Here is a 21907-nt window from a genome sequence, read left to right as displayed (position 1 = left end):
CCTGCTCACACCCGCTGCGAGGCCGGCTTCGGGCCGGCTCCTCCCTGCCCCTCTCGTCCCGGTTCAGTCGGGGGAGCAATCTCCCACCCTGGCGGCGCCAACCGTCGCCTTGGGCTCCCATTTCCGGTAGGGACTGGGCCCGGGAGGGAGGAGGCGGAGGTCATCGGCGTCTGGTCCCTGCTCCGAATGGGGGCAGTCTCAGGAGGACCTCGCGTTGGCTCCCCCCGGGGCAAGTGGCGCCTCTGGCTCCGGGGCCCCAGGTTGGGGGATCCGGCGGGAGCGCAGCGAGGCCCCACCGGCCCGGGACCCAGCCGGCTTCCCAGCCCCGGGCACCCCACCTGGAGCTCCGACAGTCTCCTGCTCTCAGATTTGAACCCTGGAGGCCGAGCGGCCGGGCTGTAGATCGCAGCGGCCATTGGCTGCGGCGGCGCTGTGATGTAAGCGCGGGTGGGGGGGGGGCGGGGTGGGCGGGAGGATGCAGGCGGAGCCTGGAAGGGGCGTGTCCGTGAGGCCACAGCTCTGGAAGCCCGAGCCCGAGGGAAATAAACGCCGGCGCTGCCATGGGCCGCACGCCCCGGCGCCGCGCGGAGCCCACTCAGCGGAGAGCGCGGCGGTACCTGCCCGGCGCTCGCGTCTCTGGGGACCCAGGTAGGCGACCGTGGCAGCCAGCTGCGCCCTGCGAGGTCCGGGTCCGCTCTGCTCGGGGGGCTCGAGCCCCCCCTGTGCGGCGGAAGGGATTGGAAAAGCCGCGATAAGGGTGTGGGGTGTGGACGAGGGCTCAGAGACACCCCTGCTCGGCGCCGCCGCTTCTCACCGCGCCCGCCCGCGGTGGCAGGGCTGGGGCTGAGGACCAGAGCCGCGCTCCCCGTGTCGGAGCAGAGCGGGGTTTGGGGACGAGGGAGTGGCCGAGAGCCGGGTGAAGCCTCGCTCGGACTCGATTTCCTCTCCCAACTGAGGTTCTCCGGCCCGGGCCAGGGCGCTGCTGGGTGGGGGTGGGGTGGCATGGGGGCCGGGATTTAAAGGTCCTCCCCTGCCTAGAAGTGGGGTGTGTGTGTCGGTGACCGCAGGGGCACAGCCGTTGGCCGCGCGCCGCCTGCGGATTCCCCGAGGGGGGCGTGTGTGCGCTCGGGAGTTCTCCATGAATAAGAGCCGGATTCTTCGTCTGTCGTGGCGGAGGCGTGTACACGCGCTGTTGCTCTCGTACACCCTGCAGCACACGCCACCCAGTGTCACTGGGCCGGAGGAAGCTGCCTGGAAGGGAATGGCCGAGGAAACAAATACTCTCCCCCCAGCCCCGGCCATCTCCGCCTCCTTCCCTGGCCAGCCGTTCCCTCCCCGCCAGCATCCCGCCTCGCCCGCCTCCTCGGAAGATCGAGAGGCCGCCGCGGGGTGGGGCCCAGCCCAACTGGCGGCCCATTTGGAGCCTGGGAGGGGGCTACGCGTGGGACCGGCGCGCCGGCTGCGCCCGGGGCAAAGGCTCCCGGCTTGGCCGCGGGCCGGGACTGGGTGGTTAATGATTTAATCACCAGCTTGGGAAGGTGGAGCTGCAATCAGCCGTCTCTGGCTCCGCCCCCTCCCGGGAGCGCCCCCCGCTGGGGGTACAAAACTGCCCCTGCCCCTGGTGCTTCCTGCATCAGTTGTCCTGCGGGCTGGACCCCCAGCGGTTAGTTGCCGAGCGAGGAGTACTGGGCGGGAACCCGGAGAGGGGCCTGGAGGGCTAAGGCTGGGCGGGCTTCCTGGGAGAGGACGGAGCCGTAGCTGGGGGTTGTGTGTGAGACGGGGGGGAGGGGTGCCCTCCGCTAACTCAAACCAGATTCCTTGTGTTTCCCAATGAGATACTGCAGCTCGGGCTTTGGAAGTTTTCTTTCTCTCCCTGGGAAAATGGAGGGGAAATACAATGGGTTTTCTTTTCTTGTTGTCAACCCTTGCAATCTGACCGGCTCCCACGGCCCTCGCCGGCGTCCACGGTGCCCATTTTTTGCCCCTGTGCCTGAGCAGTTGAATGGGGAAAGGGTCCCTGAGCTGTTGAAGCCCCCTGCGCCTCTCTAGAGTGATTGGGTGCTAGGGAGAGACTCCCTCATCCTTACCCCCAGCAGCCATCTGGACCAGAGAAAGCTTTCCCCATCCAGCCAGCGTAAACAATGAGGGGCCCCTTGCAGGAGGGTCTCCCGCAATGCAACTTCTTTGCACAGTCTGGGTTTCTAATAACTCTCCACCCTCCGCCCCTTTCTGAGGCTGGGGTGGAGGAGGGGACCACCGGCAGGGTGGACTGAATTTTAAGAGAACAAAGAACAGGGCACAAGGAAGGGGGAGTGGCGCTGTGGATTTCCCCCAGAAATGGGGAGTTTGCTGGATCAGGGCTGGGCCCAGCCAAGCCTCTAGGTAGCCCCAGGGCTCCCTAAGCAATAATAGGGCATGCACTGGCTACTTGTCAGGGTCTGTCCCTGTTGGGTAGCTAGGACCCTGCTGTGAATGTGGGGTGCCATGTGGGTTCCGGCTTTCATCAGCTGCCCTGTGTGAGCCGCCATGTGACCAACAGATTAGAGTGGTTTATCTCTTCTCAACTTGGACTTCAGCCCTCCACTCCTTGAGGACAGCTGCTCCTTCCCACAAAGGGTTTAGAGAACCTTGGGAGATACTCAAGCGGGTCCTCCTGGTCACCCCTGCAGGGACTGGGAGGGGGCCAGTGTGATAAAGTGAGACTGCTCCCAGGAGGTGACAGGTTGAGGTGAGTCCTAGCCCCTCTGATACCTCCCTGAGTTCACGGCCCCTGCTCACTGATGACTGAGGGCTCATATTATACTCTAGCTCAGGCCTCTACTTGGAGCGGTCCTTCCATTTTCTGGACTTCCGGCCTTTCCGCCCTCGTTTCTCTCTTACACCCAACCACGGGTACTCGTCCCAAGCGGATGTGTAGCCACACCCAACCAGGACTGAAGGTCAGGGAGCCCCAAACAGATGAGTCTCATCTACAAAATGGGGCGGGGTGGGGGACAAATGTTGACCTGGGAGGGGGATCTTAGACCCTTTTTTATAAGTCAGGAGCTTTCCCAGAAGGGCTCCAGGTTGGCTGTGGTTCAGGGAGTTCAAACTCCTCCACCTTTGGAGTGGTTGGTTGATTTCTGTGACCAGGACAGGCTGTGCCTAGGTGTGGCAGGCAAGGTGTTCACTACTGATATCTCTCCCTCTCTCTGTGTCTCTCTTCCTCTGGTTTGGATTGATTAGGAGTGGAGCCCTCAGACGCCAGAGCACCCAGGATTCCTCTTGGGCAGTGACTCTAGCTTCCTTTGGCAGCGTGTTCCACAGACTCAGAGGGGCTTGTCCCCTGTAGGGAGGGAGTAGTCTGTCCTGGAGGAAAAGGATCTGGGTTGATGCCAGAGATAAGGCTTGGGGGTGGAGGGGGAGGGAGAGGGGTTGAGCAAGCTTGTCGTGGAAGATGAGAGCTGACCCTGAGCTTAGGTCTTCTGACTCATGTACCTGAGGCTTTTCCTCAACCTTGGGAAAAGGTACCAAACCCTGGAGCTTCTGGCCGAGGGTCCTGAAGGCCAGCTCCACCCAGGACTTCTGGGGTGCCCTAGGGAGGATAGGCCCATGGCAGCCTTTTCTGGACAGGGCACTAGATGGGCCTGAGGGGAGGGACTTGTGTGTGGCCGGACATGGCCCTTTTCTCTGCTTGCAGTGCCTTGTGAACGAAGCTTACCCATTACTTTTCCTCATTCCCACTGGCTGTGTCCCTAAAGCCCCAACTTAAAACATGCCTCTTGTGAGCCGTGGGCCTCCTTCCAGTAACGTACATCAGTCTCCCGCAGGCACTGCCAGAGTGCAGCTCAGGGCTCCAGGCCAGGCAGCACTGACATCCGGAGCCTTCCTTTGCTGGGGATGGGGCCACAGGTGGACTCCACTTATCCTCCCCAGAGGAGGGTGGCTCTCCCCTTCGGGTCAAGTGAGGGCAGTTTGGGGCATATTCATGAAGGAAGACTTACATTTCTCACCCAGCCACTCTGCACTGCTGGCATTTCCCCCTCATTCCTTCATCCCAGGGGCAGAGGGCATCTGAGAAGCAGCAGTGCCAGGGCAAGAGAGAGCCCCCTCAGCTGTGTCCTCAGAGACAGCGTCTCTGTGCTCAGCCAAAGCTGCTCAAGCTTCTGCCCTGGCCACTGGGGTGGCAGATGGGGGCATGCGGGGCAACCTCCCTGGGGGTCTGGGTTCTGCTGCCTGTGTCCATGCAGTTGTCATGGTAACGGAACTTGGTCTGCAAGCCCCAGCTTCAGAGCTCCCCAGTGTGACAATGAAGCCAGGCTCTGTTTCAGCTTTTGTTCCCTACCCCTCCTTCCTCTTCACCCCCAGGTTCCCACTCAGTGCAACCCTTCTCCGTTCCTGAGAAAGTTGCCCTTGTCCTTGAAGTATCTGAAGGGGACTGGTGTTACCCCTCCACACCCGCTGTGGGGTTTAAGGCTCAATAAAATAATGGGAGTAGAGGGGCAGACGGCACAAAGGAACCTCCTTAGGGCTGGCAGTACAATTTATGGACACCTAAGGAGAATTTGGTTAGGCCCAAAGGACCAGGCAGTATTTTATTGGAGGTTTTGTGGTTTTTTTTTTTTTGCTGGTAGCACCCACCCAGGGTCCCCCCAAATCCTGAGTTATGAAGGAATGGAAGTAGAATTTCTCCCTTCCACCTCACGCACCCAATTGAAAGTGAAATCAGAAAGAGCTTAAGGCCTGTCTGCTAGAAGCCAGGCTCCTCCGTGGGCATCATTAAAGGTGAAGGGTCAAGAGGGGAGGAGGGACATCAAAGGGGGGAAGAAAGCAAGTTTGGGGCTGCTTCCCACCTCACCCCCCCCCACCCCCCACCCCGGTGAGAACTACTGTCTGCACCTGGGCTTCAGAAGCTTGGAGCTCCCCTTCCCCTTCAACAGTTCGTCCTGGGGACCACCAAGAACTTTGAAAGAGGTCAGCCCGGGAGCCTTTGGATTAGGTATCCTCAGGCAACACTGGAGGTATGTGTCCCAGGTTAATAATGTGTCCTCTTTGAACTTAGGGGAGTGACAGTGGCCAGAGTGTCACTGGGGATGCTGGAATTCTCCTTCTACCTTTCAAGGTCTATATAAAGGGCACTGCTGAGGGAGAGAACACGTTCCATTATTGTCTTCGTAGCAAACACGCAAGGGGGCTCAGCTTTTATACACCGTTGCGCCAAGTGCTTACATATATTAGCTTATTTAATCCTCACAGTCGCGCTAGGATGTATATAATGTTATCAATCGCTTTGAAAGCTAATGCAGAAACTGAGACACAAGTAACTTGCCCAGTGGGGCTGAGCCAACCCATGAAACCTGGGGAGTCTGGCTCTAGGGGCCACGCTTTTCACCCCCACACTACATGCTCCGGCAGGACTGAGGCTGCAGATTGGCGGGCCTGCTCTGGAGTGAGTCTGGAGACCCCAGAGTACCCTTTCACTCCATTCCTCAGCTGGGCACTCTGATCTCAAGAGAAGCGAAGTGAACCCAAACAAGGCCTGGCAGATCTGATTTCAAGCCCAGCTGCTTCCTTCTGAGGCCCTGAGGTGAGAGTGGAGGGCGGGGACAGCAATAGGGCCACTCCCAGATGAGGGAGACCTGCTGCATGGGGACAGTAGGGCCCCTACCAGGCACCCCTTCCCCTCTCCTGGCTCTCCCTCTTGTGGCTTGTGAGGAGGTGGGGGTGAGGAAACACGGCTCCAGGAAGAGCCCTGTAAACAAACAAAGTTGTTACATGTCCTTGAGTCAATCCCTGGCTCCTCATCGTCTTGACTCCTGATTTGTCGCTTCCTGTCACTCCTAGGTCATGGCTCGCTCCTTTCTCTTCCCTTCCCATGCTGTTCTAACTGGTGAAATGGGCTCCCCCCACCCAACTCCCCACTGGCCTTCCTCCGCTATGTCCACAGCCCATGGCTCTGGGATGAGGAGGGAGGTGGATGGAGGGACAAAGACGCAGACTCAGAGTGGAGAGAGTGCCCCATTTCCAGCCCAGGAGGAACAGCGGTTCCCCACAGGATGGACCTGGGGGTGGGGGGTGGAGGGGCCCTGTGTTTTGTATTTCCCAGGATTTATCCTTACTTATCCTGGAGTTGTGGGGAATGGGGTGACCAGACCAGGCAAATTTTAATCTGAAATTCTCTGTAAAACTGCATCCCGCGGGTTTTATGTGTCCATAACCTTCGTCAGACCTCGGAGGCCTGTCCCCACCACGCTTCTGACCCTCCCCTGGTGCGGGAAAAGTGGGAAAGGCCCAGAGTTCAGAAGCAGGCAGACCTAGAATCCTGTCTGCTCTGTCCTTAGCAACTGTGTGACTTGGGTAAATCTTTAACTCTAAGCCTCAGTTTTCTTATGTGTAAGATGGGGATGATGATAAATATTCCATGGGATTGTTGAGATAAAATCTTTTAAATGCCTAGGACAGTGTGTTGCTTATAAATTTAAAAAAAGGCAGTTTAATCAAAGCATCTAACTTGGTGTAGAGTAAAAGCTCAGTGAGTGTCAGTTCCTTTCGCGTACTTCCTCCATGACCCATGGTTGCGGGAGGGGGAGGGGGTTGGCATGTCCACCTGAGGTCCATGGGTAGGGTCCAGGATGGCATTTCCCAGAGTGGGTTCCTCAGCGCACAATCTCGCTGGCTGTCAGAGCCCACATTGGGGAATGGTCTTCCATAGCCCTCTCCGTTACAAGTCACTGTGTCAACTGAACCAGACATCCTCTTCTATATTTTCCAGCAATGAAAGGGTAAATTATCCTCCCCATGGTGTGTTGCCTGCTACTCAGCCTGGTTGAGTTATTGCCATCCTTTTCCTATAAACTGTAAGAACTGTAAATTCCTTAAAATGCTTGAGACAATCTAAGCACGGTGATTAATGGAAACACCCCAGACAGTGCTGTCGATAGGAATGTAATGCTGGCCACATGTGACTTTCAGTTTACCAGTATCCACATTTAGAAAACTAAAGATAACTAAGAAAACTAAAGATAACTAAAGAAAACTAAGATTAACGTTAATAATGTGTCATTTAGCCTAGTACTGTATTTCCCCGAAAATAAGACGTAGCTGGTCCATCAGCTCTAATGCGTCTTTTGGAGCAAAAATTAATATAAGACCCGGTCTGATACTTATATTATTATATTATATAAGACCCGGTCTTATATTAAAATATTAAAATATTATTATATTAAAATAAGTCCAGGTCTTATATTAATTTTTGCTCCAAAAGACGCATTAGAGCTGATGGTCCAGCTACATCTTATTTTCGGGGAAACACGGTATATCCAAAGTATTGTCATTTCACCATGGAATCAGAAAAAATATCCATGAGCTATTTTACATTATTTTTTTCATATAAAGTCTTCAAAATCCAGTATGTATGTATTTTACTCCCATAGTGCATCTCAATTCGGATGCCGAATCTCAGAAATACGCAGTCAGAATTTGGATTTCCTAAAATGTACAGTTGAAAAAGTAGATTCACACATTCAAGTTGTTTTAAACTGAAGTTTTCCCATCGCTGAACCAAGCATCGGGTGTTACATTTAAAAGAACTGAAATAAGATAAAACATTCAGTTCCGTAGTCTCACTAGCTACATTTCAAGCCCGACAGCCCCCATGTGGCCAGTGGCTACTGTATTCAAGACTGGGGTTTAGAATATCACCACTCATGCCAGGAACAGAGATGTTTTATGTCAGCAGTATTATTCAACACAATATTGGCAATTGTAGCCAATATAACAAGATAAGAATGAGGAGCAGAGGAGGCAGAATTATTATTAGTTACAGATGATGGGCTCGTCTACTTGCAAAGCCCGAAAGATTCAATCATGAAGTTGATTAGAGTGTGTCAGACAGTGCAAGCTTAGTAAGGTGGCTATGAAATAAATGTGCATACATTAAAAAAATTGTGGCTTCCCACATACTAGCTCTAAGCAGTCAGAATATATAGCTACGGGGAGGTGGGGAAGAGACCATAAAATGACCCAGGATAAACATGGCAAGAAACGTGTAAGACGTGTAGGAGGACAAAAACCCACAAAATTTAATGGAGAATGTCTAAAGATGGATGTGAGGACGTGACGTTGAGATAGTCAGATCTTCCCCATTCCATTTATTGTTCCCTTTCAATTCCAATATAATCCTGTCAGGATTTCTTAATAAAATGTTTCTGAAAGTCCACCTGGAAGACTAACACATTAGAAAAGCCAAGAAAATTTTAGAAAAAACGTTAAAGTTGGGCTGCTACCCGACTACATACTCGAAACATATTTTACAGACTGACAGTGGAGACCTGGTTTAGGAATGAACAGAAAAGGGAGTCTGGAGTAGACCCACATGCGGGTGGTATTTATATATAAAGAATTGAATAGCTGATGAAGGTAGTGTTTGGTGCTTAACTCATACAACAATTTTATAAGGAATTGGTGACTAACATTACTTTGTGGTTATAGTTTAATTTTTTTATTTTCTATTTTAAGTGGCCCACAATTTTACAAGCCACAGGCATCTCTTAGTTTGTTGTATTTCCTTCTAGCCTTTTTTTCTATGAGTCGTTTTGAATTTGCACTACCTGGTCGTTTTATGTGTGAATATTTTCATAAACCTGGGAGTGGGAGTGGGGATGTCTTTACTTCATGATACTAACATGAGAAACCATAAAGCAGACTTGACCATGTACAAATTAATAAGCATCTACGGGAAAGAAAACAACAAGATCGCAGAATATAAACAGGTGTATGATAAATTTGCAGAAATCTTTGCAAAATATGGTGGTCAAAAATTGAAATAGCTTTAATATTTTAAAAAGCCATACAAATCCATTGGAAAAGGTGAAGCCCCCTCCCTCCCATAGAAAAGGGGGTAAAAGCCTTTAACAAGCAATTCAGGAGAAGATACAGATGCCAGCAATATATGTTTTTAAATGCTCACCCTCATTAGTAATCAAAGAAATGCAAATTACAAGTTTGTGAGGGTGGTGGTGGTGATTGTGTTTTGTTGTCAATTCAATTAAAGAAAATGTATTTCCTGGTGTTGGATACCATCATCCTACTTGGTGAGACTGTACTTGGTAAAACCTTCTGGAAAACAAGTTAACAATAAGAAACAAAAGTCACTTTACTCACTTATAAGTACGCATCCTCCGGAAATAGTTAAGGACTTACGCAGATTTAGCTGGAAGGATATTTGTTACAGAGTTCAAACAAAACTAAAACAACCCAGCATTCATCAGTGGCCCACTGAATATAAAATGTAGGCTCTTAGGATCTAATCTAAAATAATGTAACATTATTTACTAACATGTTCATATTTTCACCCAAATGTGAACAATGGTTGGCTTTATTCATCTCCAGTGGAAAGTGTTCCTTGTGTAATAAAAGGGAAAAAAGTCTGAATCGGCAGGATTCAACAGAAATATCATGCAAGTCCCCTATATAATTTACATTTTTAATAGCTACATTTTTAAAAGTAGCAAGGTGAAATGACCAATTGTAGTTAACCCAGTATATTCCACATATTACTATTTTAACATGTAATCACTGTAAAAAAACATTAATGACCTGTTTGGCATTCTCTTTTTCATTCCAAGTCTTTGAAGTCTATTGTGTATTTTACCCTTCAGCACAAGTCAGTTTGGAACTCACCACATTTCAAACGCTCTCAGAAGGCTGGTGGCTGCCATATTGGACAGTGTAGGTATAAATTAAATTATTTAATAACCCTTGGAGAGGCAGCATGAAGTGGAAGTCGCTGAGAAGTCCTGGCCTGGACTACTGCCCACTTCCTGTGCAGTTCACCCTATGCGCCCTGCTCTGACAAGAGCCTAGTGTCCTGGTTACCTAGGACGGCTCACCCCACTCCCCAGTCACACGCCTGCCTCCCCAGCAGGACTGCCTGGGGGAATGTGTGTTGGCTGCTTGCAGCTGTGGAAAGCATGTCGTGAAACGGGGCCTTGTTCACTTTCCTTTCTTCCAGGAAGAGGCTACCAAAGCAAAGAATGTTTATCTCCAGGAAATGGGATCTGCCCGAGTGTGGCTGGGCAGTGGCACCCTTGGGCCTATGCGCCTGGTCTGGATTGGCTGGCAGGGTGCTCAGGCTGGGAGATTTTAGGGAGGGAGGTTGGGTCGGGGCACTGGTCTTCCTTCTTGGCAGCTGGAACTGTCAAGAAACATGGGATGGAGATTGGAGCAGGACAGGCACGAGAAGCGGGGCTTGTGCTGGGCCCACTGCTGAATGTGTGGCGGAGTCCAGGCTTCTGTCTTCAGGATGCTCCTCTCACCTCCCAGGGAATCAGAATGTTGGGAGGCTCGGCGGAGCAGGAAGTGGGAATGAACGAGATCAGGTCAGGAGGGGCCCATCCTAGCCGGGCCTGGAGTAGGTCTCTAATGGGCATGTCAGTCAAGTGAGTACTGGTTCCAAGGGTCCTAGACAAGCAGCGTCCCCAATCCCATCCTCCCCAATCCCATCCTCCCCTGTCCCTCTGTGTGCACGTTCTCAGCTGTGGCCATCTGAATGAACCCGGGGGCATGGCCTCATACCGGAAACCATGTGTTCTAAGGTCTGCCCCAAATGGGCTCCCATTACCATTTAGTGTCTGTGAGAGGGAGTGAGGGAAATCACCCTGTCCGAGCCTCAGTTTCCCTTCCTGTAAAATGGAGGCATACACTTAAGGTGTCCCAGCTCAGTGCCCGGCATGCAGCAGGCACACAGTGAACAGGAACTGCTAACAGGATTGCTACTTCTGCATACGGCTGGGGGGGTCAACCAGCTGGTGGAGCCCTAGGGTGCTGGAGGTCCTGGTGTGACCCCCGCCCCTTCTGGTTTTCTCTTGTCCCTACAGCCATCAGAAGCGCTGAGCTGGGGCCGTAGAAGCCGCAGGAGTAGAACTTTGACCTGCCCAGGGTCCCTCGGACAGGGCTCACCAATGGGCTCTGGATTCCACTGTGGGATTGCCCGTGGTGGATGCTGGCCTCCAGCTTAGAGCTTCAGTGTAACTGGAACTTGGCCAATCTCCGGTGGTGGGCGTGGTGGGGGCGGGGGAAGGGGCTGGTCATCGCTCATCTCCTGCTCAGCTGAGGGGGCTCAAACATCAGGAAGCAGCTGTGGGGAAGCAGAGCTTGTGGGATATCCTAAGCTCCGGGTTTTCCCTGACACCAGATTGTTACAGATTGTTCACTTTCTCCTTCCAGAAGACTTAGCCTAAAAGGAGGACCCAACAGACATGTCCAGTTTGGGGGTGACTTAGGGGGAGAGGGGGAGAAAGAGAACACACATCAATGGGAGATTTTACCATATGGGGAGTACACCTGAACCCATTCTCACCCAGCCCCTATTGGGTGCCTTGTGCTGAGCCCTGAGAACTAGTCTTGAGCTGGTTTTGAAATTAGAAGACTTTTCCTTAAGCCTTTGATGCTTTGGGATTTTAAAATTATTATTAAAACAGCACTACCACATGAAAGGAAACTTGTTTTCAAAAGCCTGTTTTCCTCTCCAGCCTGACACAACTCCTTCATTTCTCTGGTGCCTGTAAGTCTTTCACGAGGGCTTTTTCGTAGAGATGCAGCCAGTTCTGCCTTTTCCTCACACTTGGTGCCATTGGGTGACCAGTTTTCCATGTCAAAGCATGGTCTTCACGGCTCCACTTTTCATGTCTGCGTGATGACCTGTTGCGTTAATGGCTCCCAGTTTTCCCAGCTTTTTCTTTTTGTTGGATATTAGGTTGTGTCCATTCTTTTGCTATTATGAATAAGGCTTTGTTGGATACCTGTGTTTGTGACTTGAAAATATTAGGTTGGTGCAAAAGTAATTGTGGTTTTTGCAATTATTTTTACCTTTTACACCGCAATTACTTTTGCACCAACCTAATAGTTCCGTAGGGTAGATTGCCGAGTCACATTTGTTTTATAGCCGTTATTTGAAGAAACTTCCATAGTTGCTGATGTCATGACACCACCCCGTCCTAGGATCATTTTGACTTGTCAGCAGCTCTTGGTCCAGGGTCGTGTTCTTTTCTCCCTGCCCAGTGGCACCTAGTACCTGCCGCTTGGTGGGAGGGACGTCCTTCCTTCCCTCTTGCCTTTCCCAGCACGTATTATGGGCGAGATGATAACAGACAGTAGGTCTAGCCTGGTGCCTGGCAGTGAGTCAGTCCCCCGTGTCATCTGGGAAAGACTTTTCGATTTGGGGAAAGGACACCTGGGCTCCAGTGCCACCTGGGTCACTCACCAGCACCATGACCTATGGCCAGTACCTCTCCCTGCTTCACCAGTTGGGTAGTGCCCTTCATCTCTCGGTCTTGGGAATCTAAAGTTGCAGGCATTGTGCATGCCTCAGTGGGTGTCACATGACACTGTGGGTGCCGTGTTTTAGCACCCCCAGGGGTGTGCAGAAGATCCACTGGGATATGGGAAGAAAACACGAGAACGTATGTGTATATTGATTTAAAAAAACAAAAAAAAAACTAAAACTTGATGCATGCATTGATAATAGACATGTCCTACAAAAATACATGTATGTATATATGTGGATATACACAAATTGCACGCTCCATGTTTTTTATGTGCTGGGGGCCCCCTCCCGTGGGGGGTGCATGGCTATTTTCATGGCTGGAGCCCTGGTGTGGGAATCCAGCCTTGGCTTCAATCCATGACCTCGGGCAAGTCCCTTAATTTAGTCTCCATCTCTGAGTGTGGTCGCTCCACACCCAGGTATTTTAAGGAGATTATTTGACACAGACACACAAGTGGTGCAGGAGTTATAATGGTGATGGCTCATGTTTCCATCCTGGGCTTCTTTTTTTTTATTATTTTAATCGTGGTTGTTCAGGCTCAGATTAGTTTAAGACAGAGCTTCTTACCTCCTGATGCAAACAGCACACTTTCAAATACGAGGGCTTTTGGCAATGCGCACGAAGGAACTACCAGAGTCTGAGTAGTACTGAAGTCAGCAAAAATCACAACACAGCCCCATTCAAGTCCCTCCGGCAGGATGTAACCCTGTGGATCAAAGCAGCCACAGTTCTCCCCGTTGCCGAGCTGCCAATCGGCCCTGTCCGCTGTTGGAATAACAGCCTGCCACCTTCACTGCGACTTCTTATCTTGCAGGATAAGGCTGGTGAGCCTTCCAGAAACCACCGGATCTTCCTTACAGAGAGCCAGGTCCGTGTTTCTTGCACAACCCCCCTCTAGCGAGTTGTTCCAGCTGACATTGACAGAATGCGTCCCCCACACAAGGCGTCCCCCACCTTGTGTATAGTAGAATGCCTCCCCCGCCTCGGTAAAGTTACGTTCTACCTAGTGGTGGAACATTGGGCGCACCCCTGGGAGAAGAAAGGTCCACAGCCCACTGGGGCAGACCCACCACTGGAAGAGGACACCTGGTGCTCTAAGTGGCTCTGGAAGACCTGAAGTCCCCTTTGATTCTGCCCTTTCTCTCCTCCCTGATCTGGGCACTCAACATCTTGGGGTGTCTCTACCTTTAAAACATGCCCTGAATGTGGCCCCGTCTGTCCAGCTCTTCAGCCACACCCATGTCCTGGCCCCCTTCCTCTTTGCCCTGAATTCCTGCTTCCCCTGCTCCATGCCACCAATGCCAGCAGCCATGAGAACTTCCACATACTCAGACTGGGTGGCTTGCTTGCTTAGGAACTGTTACTGGTTTCCTTGCTCACCTGGAACGCCATCCAAACGCCTACCTGCTCTTACAGAGAGGAGGGCCCTGGGTGACTTGGGCCCTGGCCACTAGGATTGTGTTCCTCCAACATCACAACCTTGTTCTTACTTCTGAACCTTTGCATGTGCTCTTCCCTCTGCTGGAATATTCTTGACGTGCCTGGTTTCTTATCATTCAGTTCTCAGCTCACAGTGCCCCTTCATCAGAGGGCCCTCTGCAGCCCTTTAACTCCCTCGCTGGCCCATATCACCTCATTTCCCTCTTGACAGGACAGCAAGATACAGTTTTATTTGCATGTTTATAGCCCGGCTCCCCACCCACCCGCACTCACACTGCAAGTGTGCCCTGGAAGGCAGGGGCGTGGGCTTGTTTTCACTGCTCTTGTCTGCAGGGCCCAGAGAGTGTGGGAAAATTTATGGGTATGCAGGTAAGTCACTAGATGAGAGAGGGGGAAAGAGAAAGAAGGTAGTGAATGAAGCCTCTCTGGCCATTCCAAGGCACGAATGAAGCCGTGTGCCCATGCCTCCTCTGTCCAGCCATGTGCTTTGTGCTGGTGTTAGATGGATGGTTAGCACTGTGGAGGGGGCGGCTGTGTCCGGGCAGTGGCAAGTGGGTGTTGAAGCATGTGTACTTTGTGTACCAGGGTGAGCTGCAGGTCAGCTGGAAAGTGAGAGGCCTGGCTGCCCCGGGAGAACCTGGGTCTGTATCCTGCGTGGGCCAGGCTGCCAGGGACAGGCCACTGCCTGGGAGCTGGGAGTGCGTTGGTCCAGCCTGTCCTGCTGTCTGTCTAGCAGCAGCTGGGCTGGCTGATCTGGGAGGCCAGGGTGATTGGCCATAATCCCAGGAGGGAGAGAGCCGAGGCGGAGGTGTGGCTTGTGTAGACGACTGACGACCTGGGCGTCAGGGGAGGGCTCGTTGCTCCTGCCTCGGAGGAATGTTTTGTGGTCAGCGGGGCCAAGGGTAGAGGAATCTGGTTCCACAGGAGGCGGGGAGGCTGGGAGAGCCGTGAGTACTGCTCTGGTTTCCTTAGCTCTGCCAGGAAAGTGGACTGTGGCTTCCGAGGTGGAGTGGGGGTGTCCCGCCCAGGGCGGGCTGTGGGGAGTGGCTGCCCTGTCCTGTCCTGGCAGCCTAATGTAGCCACTTCCCCAGAGCTGACTCACTGTTCTCAGCAACACCCCTTCCCAAAGCCGCAGATCCCTTTCCAGTGGGCACTCTGGCCTCCTGAACTGCCCCCAGCGCTGGCCCCGTCGTCTCCTTGTATTTGAACTCTATGTTCCATTTCCTCCCCCTTCCCCCAATTGTTCTGTTAGAAGCTTAGGGTAAGATGTCACTAGGGCTGAAAACAAGCCCGTGAGTGAGTTCTCCTCAGCCCTTAAGCCTGGGCTGTCTCGTCTGTGCTCTTAGCTCTAGGTCCTGGAGACCCAGCCCTCGCCCCCTCCCCAGGACTGCTGGGTCCTGCAGCCCCCCCTCGTTGGGCGGTGGGACCAGTTGGTGGCCATTGAGGCCCCAACTCTCAGGTCTTTTTCATGCTGGATATTGAAGATGATTCGGATTTTCACAAGCCCCAAAGCCTCGTTCCCACCACAGGGAGTGACACCACAGGCAGCAGCGAGCATTGGCCCGAACTCTCGCGGTCTTCCTGGGGTGTTGGGCCATGTAGGGTCCTGGTAATTCCGGGGCTGGCCTAGGGATTTTCCTGCTGGCCCCTCTCACTCTTCTGTATAGCCCTGCCCACAAGGATATGCTAGAAGGAGGGAGGGTGGGAGCATGGGGACCCTCCTGTCCTGTGGGGACCCTCCTGTCCTGTGGGGACCCTCCTGTCCTGTGGCCAGGCCACATGGGTGGCCACGGGTCTGCATCATCCCTGATGAGTCCTAGACAGCTGGGCCTGTGGTTTTCCTTTCTTTTCTTTCGAACAAGCACTTGAGATGGGGAAACCACAGGCCTCAAGGTGCTTCCTCAGTCGGGGGATTCCTGCCGTAACACTGAAACCCTTAATGCAACTCTGGCAGTTCATGTCACTGTGTTCCCACAATTCTGACCCTTTATGTCCACTCCCTGCCCCTGTCTCCCTCCTTCCTTCCCTGCCTGCACCCCTCTTTGCTTTTGTTTACCTGGTGAATAAGTATATGCGTTATTGTCACCTGAGTGTTCTCACTCCTGGGCAGCAGTTCTACACCCGCAGTGTTACCCCCAGACATTTGGCATTCCTGGAGACGTTTTGGTGGTCACACTGGGGGAGAGATGCTACTGGCACCTAGTGGATTGAGACCAGGGATGCTGGTAGACGTCCCACCCTGTGCAGGACAGCCCGTACCACAAAGATTGGTGCGGCTCAAAAGTGTCAACAGTGTCGGGATCTGCTCAACGATTAGACAAGCACGTTTTGGAGGCAGCAGCGAGGCTCCTCCTTTTTCTGGACACCCCCGCCCCCCCCACCCCAGCCAGAAGTGGGGAGGGATGCTCAATTGGTAATGGTAACTGGTCAGTGATGTTACCCCCAAGGGCAAGAGAAAATCCTGGAGTGGGGTAGCAAGAGCACTGGACCCCGAGCAATGTCCAGTGAGGGGATGTCCCCAAGGCCAGTGCTTTTTATGTGTCTATTATAGTTTAAGAGTAAGCAAACTACGGCCCACAGGCCCAATCCGACCCACCACTTATTTTTGTAAATAAGGTTTTGTTGTGACATACCCATTTGTTCATATATAGTCTACGGCTTTCCTACTGCAAATACTAGCTGCTTTCCTACTGCTGCGACAAAGACACTTTTAGCCATGAAGCCAAAAATCTTCACTGCCTGTCCCTCTGTAGAAAATGTTTGCCTATCCCTGGTCTCGGTGTTCCCATCCAGTTGTTTAGAGGTTAGCTCCCAGAATGTGGGCAGGACAGAGGGTTCAGGTTATGGTAGGGGGGGAGTGCTTTCCTAAGCATTGGGTGGGAGAAGGAGCTGATGGGGAGGGAGAGCTGCCTGACTATAGTGGGTCATCTCAAGACCTTCCAGGACAGTCGTCACCTGGCTCTGATCCCAGTCCAGGTCACCTGTGCGGCAGGGCTGTCCTGGTACCTGGCTCCCACTACCCGCCCTGGACAACTTTGTTTGCTGGAGTGACAAGTAGTATGAGTGCCAGGGGCGGGGGGGGGGCGGCGACTTGCTGATGGGGGAGCCATGAGACAGGATGGCAGCAGCTAGTCAAGGCAGAGAGCGTGGGAGGAGGTTAGAGGACATAGAGGTCATGCTGGGAGCCCTGGAGCCCGGCTCCAGGCTGAAGTGAAGCCAGCACTGTCACTGGTTTTGAGAAGGTGAAAGAGAGAAACTAGGGGGTTGGGGGAGGGAGGCATTGGCCTTTCGACAGGTGTTTGGAACCAACTGTGCCATGCACTGCTGGATGGGAGTCTGGTGAACAGCCCTGTCAGAACCCTCTGGAAGCTCAGAATCCAGTGGGAGATTACAGTCCAGCCAGAAGGACGGAACAACATAACCAGTGCCTGCTGGGAGAGAGGACATCCAAAGTGCTGGGACGGGGCTGGTGGCTGGCAGGACTTACCCTGGCTAAGGATGGTTTCCCAGAAGAAGTGACCTCTCAGCTGAGCCCTGAAGGATGCTGGGTGAGCCAGGTGACGGGGTGTTGTAGCGAGGCACTGTATGCGTCCAGTCCTGGAGCCCAGGAGACAGAAGCTCAGGGGCTGGTGCAGAGCACACAGGGGTGGCGAAGGGCGAACGATGGCATTGAGTGGGTGTGCGGGCACTGATTGTGAGACCAAGGAGTCTGGCCTGGGGAGTCCTAGGAGGGTTTTTTCCTAGTGAAAAAGTGAAGAATGAACTGGAAGGGGACAAAGGGGGAGCAGGGAGACCTGTTGGGCTGATGTCAGGGGCCAGGTGGGATATGGTGGCCTAGCTCGGGGCAGTAGCCGGGCGTGAGGAAGAAACTCGGGTGGGGCACCCACGAGTTGAGCTTTGCAGTGGAAAGGGTGGGTCTGCAATGAGGGTGCTGTTAGCAGGACTGGTGACCCCTCACCCACCATCTTCATTAAGTCTCCTCGCCCTTCTGAGTCCTTCGCTGCAGGGTTTAGCATTTCGGGCAGGTCCCTCATGAGGGAAAGGGGCTGGTGTGGCTCTAACACTAAACTTCACCTTGGCCCTTGCCCGGAACTGCGTAGGTGGTCCCTCTAATTTTCAGGTGGCCCTCTGCTGTTCCTTGATTCAGGTTAATCACCTGGGGGTCTGCAGATCCCGGGGGACCTAGGGTATCTAGGGTCTAGTCCTTGCTTCCCTGCGCCCCTAATGATTACAGAAATTGGGAGAGAGTTTTCCGGTCTTGATCTCCCCGAGAGGTGGAGTATAGATCCTTGGCAAAGAGCTTGGGGCCCATAATGGAGATATCGCAGGTGGGATCCTCATTTAAGGGACACCCAGCAAGGACTGGAAAGCTGGGGAGCTGGTTCTGTGGGTCCCGGCAGCTCCGCCCCAATTTTGATTCAGAAAGTGAGTGGGGCCGCCCACATGTGTAGCGATGCCAATCAGCACCTCTCTGGGGCCCATCCTGTCCCCTCCCTCCTCTGAGGACTGTGACTCAGGTGGAGGTGTCTACTCACTTTACAGGGATTGAGGTCAGACAGCAGGAAGAACTTACAGCGCGTCTCCAGACTAGCTGTTTACAGGAGGCAAGCCATAGGCTCGGTCTCTTTCCTAGACTGCTCTGTGGTCACCTGTGCATTTCCATGTCCTAAACGTGGTCATGTTTACTCTGGCAGCATCTGGCTGGGGAGGAAGTGTGGAGGGCGGGGAGACATTGTCCTTTAGAAGAAAGATCTCTTTCTCTCTCCCTCTCCTCTTTCCCTCCTCCCCTCTCCCCCCCGCCCACCAAGTTTCAGGGAAAGTGTGTCTGTGGCTACTTGAACTGCAACCAGATTTGCAAAAAGCGCTCCCCTCACTCCCTTAACCGGAGAACCTGTGGATGAAGAAATAGTCAGGGTTATGAAATTGATTGCTGGCTCATTTCACATTATTTAATTTTGGTGGCAGCTGGGTAACAGCCTTTGAATAACAGCCCTTGGGCAGATGGGCCTTGGGCGGTGAGGCCAGCCTGGGTTAACCCTTTGCCTGTTGTTCTTTCTTGCAGCCCTTTGAGCTCTTCCCCATCACCTCCTCCACCTGCCAGACTTCAGATTGGACCCCAGGACTGCCTGCTGCCTCTGGAGGGCCTGCCTCCCCTCCTGTGGGCAAGATGCCCATCCTCAAGCAGCTGGTGTCCAGCTCGGTGCACTCTAAGCGCCGTTCTCGCGTGGACCTCACGGCCGAGATGATCAGTGCCCCGCTGGGTGACTTCCGCCACACCATGCACGTGGGCCGGGCCGGGGATGCCTTTGGGGACACCTCCTTCCTCAACAGCAAGGCTGGCGAGCTGGATGGTGAGTCCCTGGACCAGCAGGCCGCCTCCTCATCCTCCAAACGCAGCCTCCTGTCCCGGAAGTTTCGGGGCAGCAAACGGTCGCAGTCGGTGACCAGGGGGGACCGGGAGCAGAGGGACATGCTGGGCTCCCTGCGGGACTCAGCCCTGTTTGTCAAGAATGCCATGTCCCTGCCCCAGCTGAACGAGAAGGAGGCTGCAGAGAAGGGCTCCAGCAAGCTGCCCAAGAGCCTGTCGTCCAGCCCTGTGAAGAAGGCACATGCCGGGGAGGGTGACCAAGAGGCGGCGGGCACGGAGGAGGTGCCCCGGCGGAATGGGGCCACCGCCCTCAACTCCCGCGACCCCCTCCTTGAGGAGCAGGCCTTTGGGGACCTGACGGATCTTCCCGTCGTGCCCAAGGCCAGCTTTGGGCTGAAGCATGCAGAATCCATCATGTCCTTCCACATCGACCTGGGACCCTCCATGCTAGGCGACGTCCTCAGCATCATGGACAAGGAGGAATGGGAACCAGAAGAGGAGGATGGCGGTTACCATGGCGACGAGGACCCAGGCCTGGCTCCCCCCTCGGGGGCAGCGGCCCTTCCCCTAGCCAGGCAGGAAGACAAGGGTGGCCGGGACTCACCCCCACTGCCCTCACACGCTCCTCCGCAGGACGAGGGCTGGGCCGCGGTGGCCCCCAGCCCCGGCTCTGCCCGAAGTGTGGGCAGCCACACCACGAGGGACAGCAGCTCCCTGTCCAGCTGCACTTCGGGCGTCCTGGAGGAGCGCAGCCCTGCCTTCCGGGGGCCAGACAGGGCCCGGGTCACTCTCTCCAGGCAGCCGGACAAGGAGTTCTCCTTCATGGACGAGGAGGAGGAGGATGAGATCCGAGTGTGAGGCAGGAGGAGGTGAGGGCTCTATGCTCTTGGCTTCATCTCCCTGCCCCCAGCCCACCACCACTTTCCCGTCCCCCTTCCCATCCAGGGGCAGCCAAGAGCCTGGCTTCAGCCACAGACCCAGGACCTCGTGGATGAAGGGCACTGGCTGAGCCTGGGGGGCCCTGTAGAGGACTTGGGGAAACTGGCCTGGTTGCCGACTGGTGTCTGACTTTGTCGCACACCCTGACCTCCCCAGCTCTGTAGGATGGGGCTGTGTTCTCCCAGCAGGAACCAGTTTCCTTTTCTCCCCCCCCCCCCCCAGCCGCAAATGGATCCCAGATGTCAACCTGAGTTCCTGCCTGGTCTCATGCATTAGAGCAGGTCAGCGCAGGGGGGTCGGCCTTGGTGCCAGAGCTAAGGACACCCAGTTCTTTTCTCACCTGGCATTTCTGCTGTGACTGGGGGTAAATGGGTGCGACAGGAAGAAGGAGGTGGTCACACGTCCCCTCCCACCCCCCTGCCTGGCTCCTGCACCTGAAGCCTGGAGCCCTTTGGAGTAAAGCTGGACGGAATGTGTACACTAAACGCGGCCCCTTCCGGGATAGAGAACAGGATGGGGAGCGGAAGGAAGGCCCCTGGGCTTTGTGAATTTTCAAGAGGGGGCTCTTCCAGGATGACACTAGGAACAGGCCGTAGCAGTCTCTCAGCCCCTATGGGTTTGTTTGTTTTTTCTTGTTATGTTTAAATTCTTCTCGAGCAATATAGGGAACAGTGTTCGTCCGTCTGCCACCAGAAGGAACAGCGAATCCTTTTAGATCCTTTATACTCAGTGCTTTCAAACTTTATTTAGAATTGTATGGGGTGGGTGTCTGCGTGTATGTGCCCCCCACACACAACTCCGTAGCTACTAACAACTGAAGGCGGCCAGTGTAGAATATTTCTAGAAAATGACTTTTTCAAAAGTAATATATCATTCCTATGGAGGATGAAAGCTTTCTTTTTGGACTGGGTTTTCCCTCTTCCCCCCTCCCCCCCACCCCCACTACTTCCTCTTCCTTTCTCAGGCCTCTGCCAGCTCCACCTCCTCCCTGACTGCTGAGGGCAAGGGCCCTGAGGGTTGCCAGATTTAGCAACAAATCAAAAACAAAAACCCAGGATTTTGAGTTGAATGCAAATTTCAGGCATACAAAGGATAATTTTTTTAGTATAAGTATGCCCCCATGCCATATTTGCAACCTACTTATGCTAAAAAATTATTTATTGTTCTTCTGAAATGCAGATTTCACTGTGTCCTATAATGCTGCCCAGGGGGATTGAGTAGGAGCGTGAGTGTGGGCCCTGGGGTTAACTGATGATTATTTTTCTGTCCTGGGAACGGGCTGACCCACCTCCTGTCCTCTTGTAGCCAGTAGGGGGTGGGGCAAGGGGAGGGGCCATGGCCGATGTACGGGCGGGACCCAGCCGGGGCAAGTGGGCGGGGCCACACCAGCCTCCTATTTTCTGCGGGATTCTGACTCAGACACTAACTTCGTTCCTGATTCCATGCCCTCTGGGTGCTCAGTTTCCAGTAGTGTAGCTCCCACAGTGAGGGAGGAAACAAAGGGGTTGTGCAGCCCCTGCCCGCTGCCCTCGAAACCCATCCAGACGGTGGTCAGTTCCAGATTTCTAAACTGTATATTTTTTTCATGGTATTGTTAAAACAGCGAGGAAACATTAAAAAACCCTATAGCATGCCCAGTGTCTGTCTCTGCTTCTGGGGAGGGTCATTTCAGGATGTGGGTGGATAGGGATGAGGGTGCAGACTGGGAGTCCTGTGGCTGCCCGTGCCCCTGTGGCACTTGGGGGCCCGAGGTGGCTTCTCTCTCAGTCCTTCTGGGGCCTTCACTTCCTGCACGGATGGCTCTCCAGCCTCTGCTTGGGCAGGCCGTTGGGGGCTCTGGGACTTTGGTGTCCCA

The 21907-nt window shown here is 53.7% G+C and overlaps 1 protein-coding gene across 2 annotated transcripts; it reads left to right on the top strand.

Annotated features, from left to right (window-relative positions):
- The first annotated feature begins 510 nt into the window (after nt 1–510).
- Nucleotides 511–21684, top strand: CDC42EP4 (CDC42 effector protein 4). 2 transcript variants are annotated; one of them, XM_081030262.1, is made up of 2 exons: nt 511–648; nt 18808–21684. In XM_081030262.1, exon 2 carries the CDS (start codon nt 18913–18915, stop codon nt 19969–19971), a length of 1059 nt encoding a protein of 352 aa, XP_080886388.1. In that variant the 5' UTR covers nt 511–648; nt 18808–18912; the 3' UTR covers nt 19972–21684. The 2 variants fall into 2 exon arrangements, with proteins under 2 accessions (XP_080886388.1, XP_080886389.1); XM_081030263.1 differs by lacking the exon at nt 511–648 and adding an exon at nt 17107–17293.
- Nucleotides 21685–21907: the final 223 nt, after the last annotated feature.

This window comes from Rhinolophus hipposideros (assembly GCF_964194185.1).
Source record: "Rhinolophus hipposideros genome assembly, chromosome: 20".
NCBI classification, from domain to species: domain Eukaryota; kingdom Metazoa; phylum Chordata; class Mammalia; order Chiroptera; family Rhinolophidae; genus Rhinolophus; species Rhinolophus hipposideros.
This window is presented reverse-complemented; position numbering and strand designations above follow the sequence as displayed.

What these genes read in the sequence shown, in the direction of transcription:
- CDC42EP4 (XM_081030262.1), top strand. Translation starts at nt 18,913, where the DNA reads ATGCCCATCCTCAAGCAGCTGGTGTCCAGCTCGGTGCACTCTAAGCGC.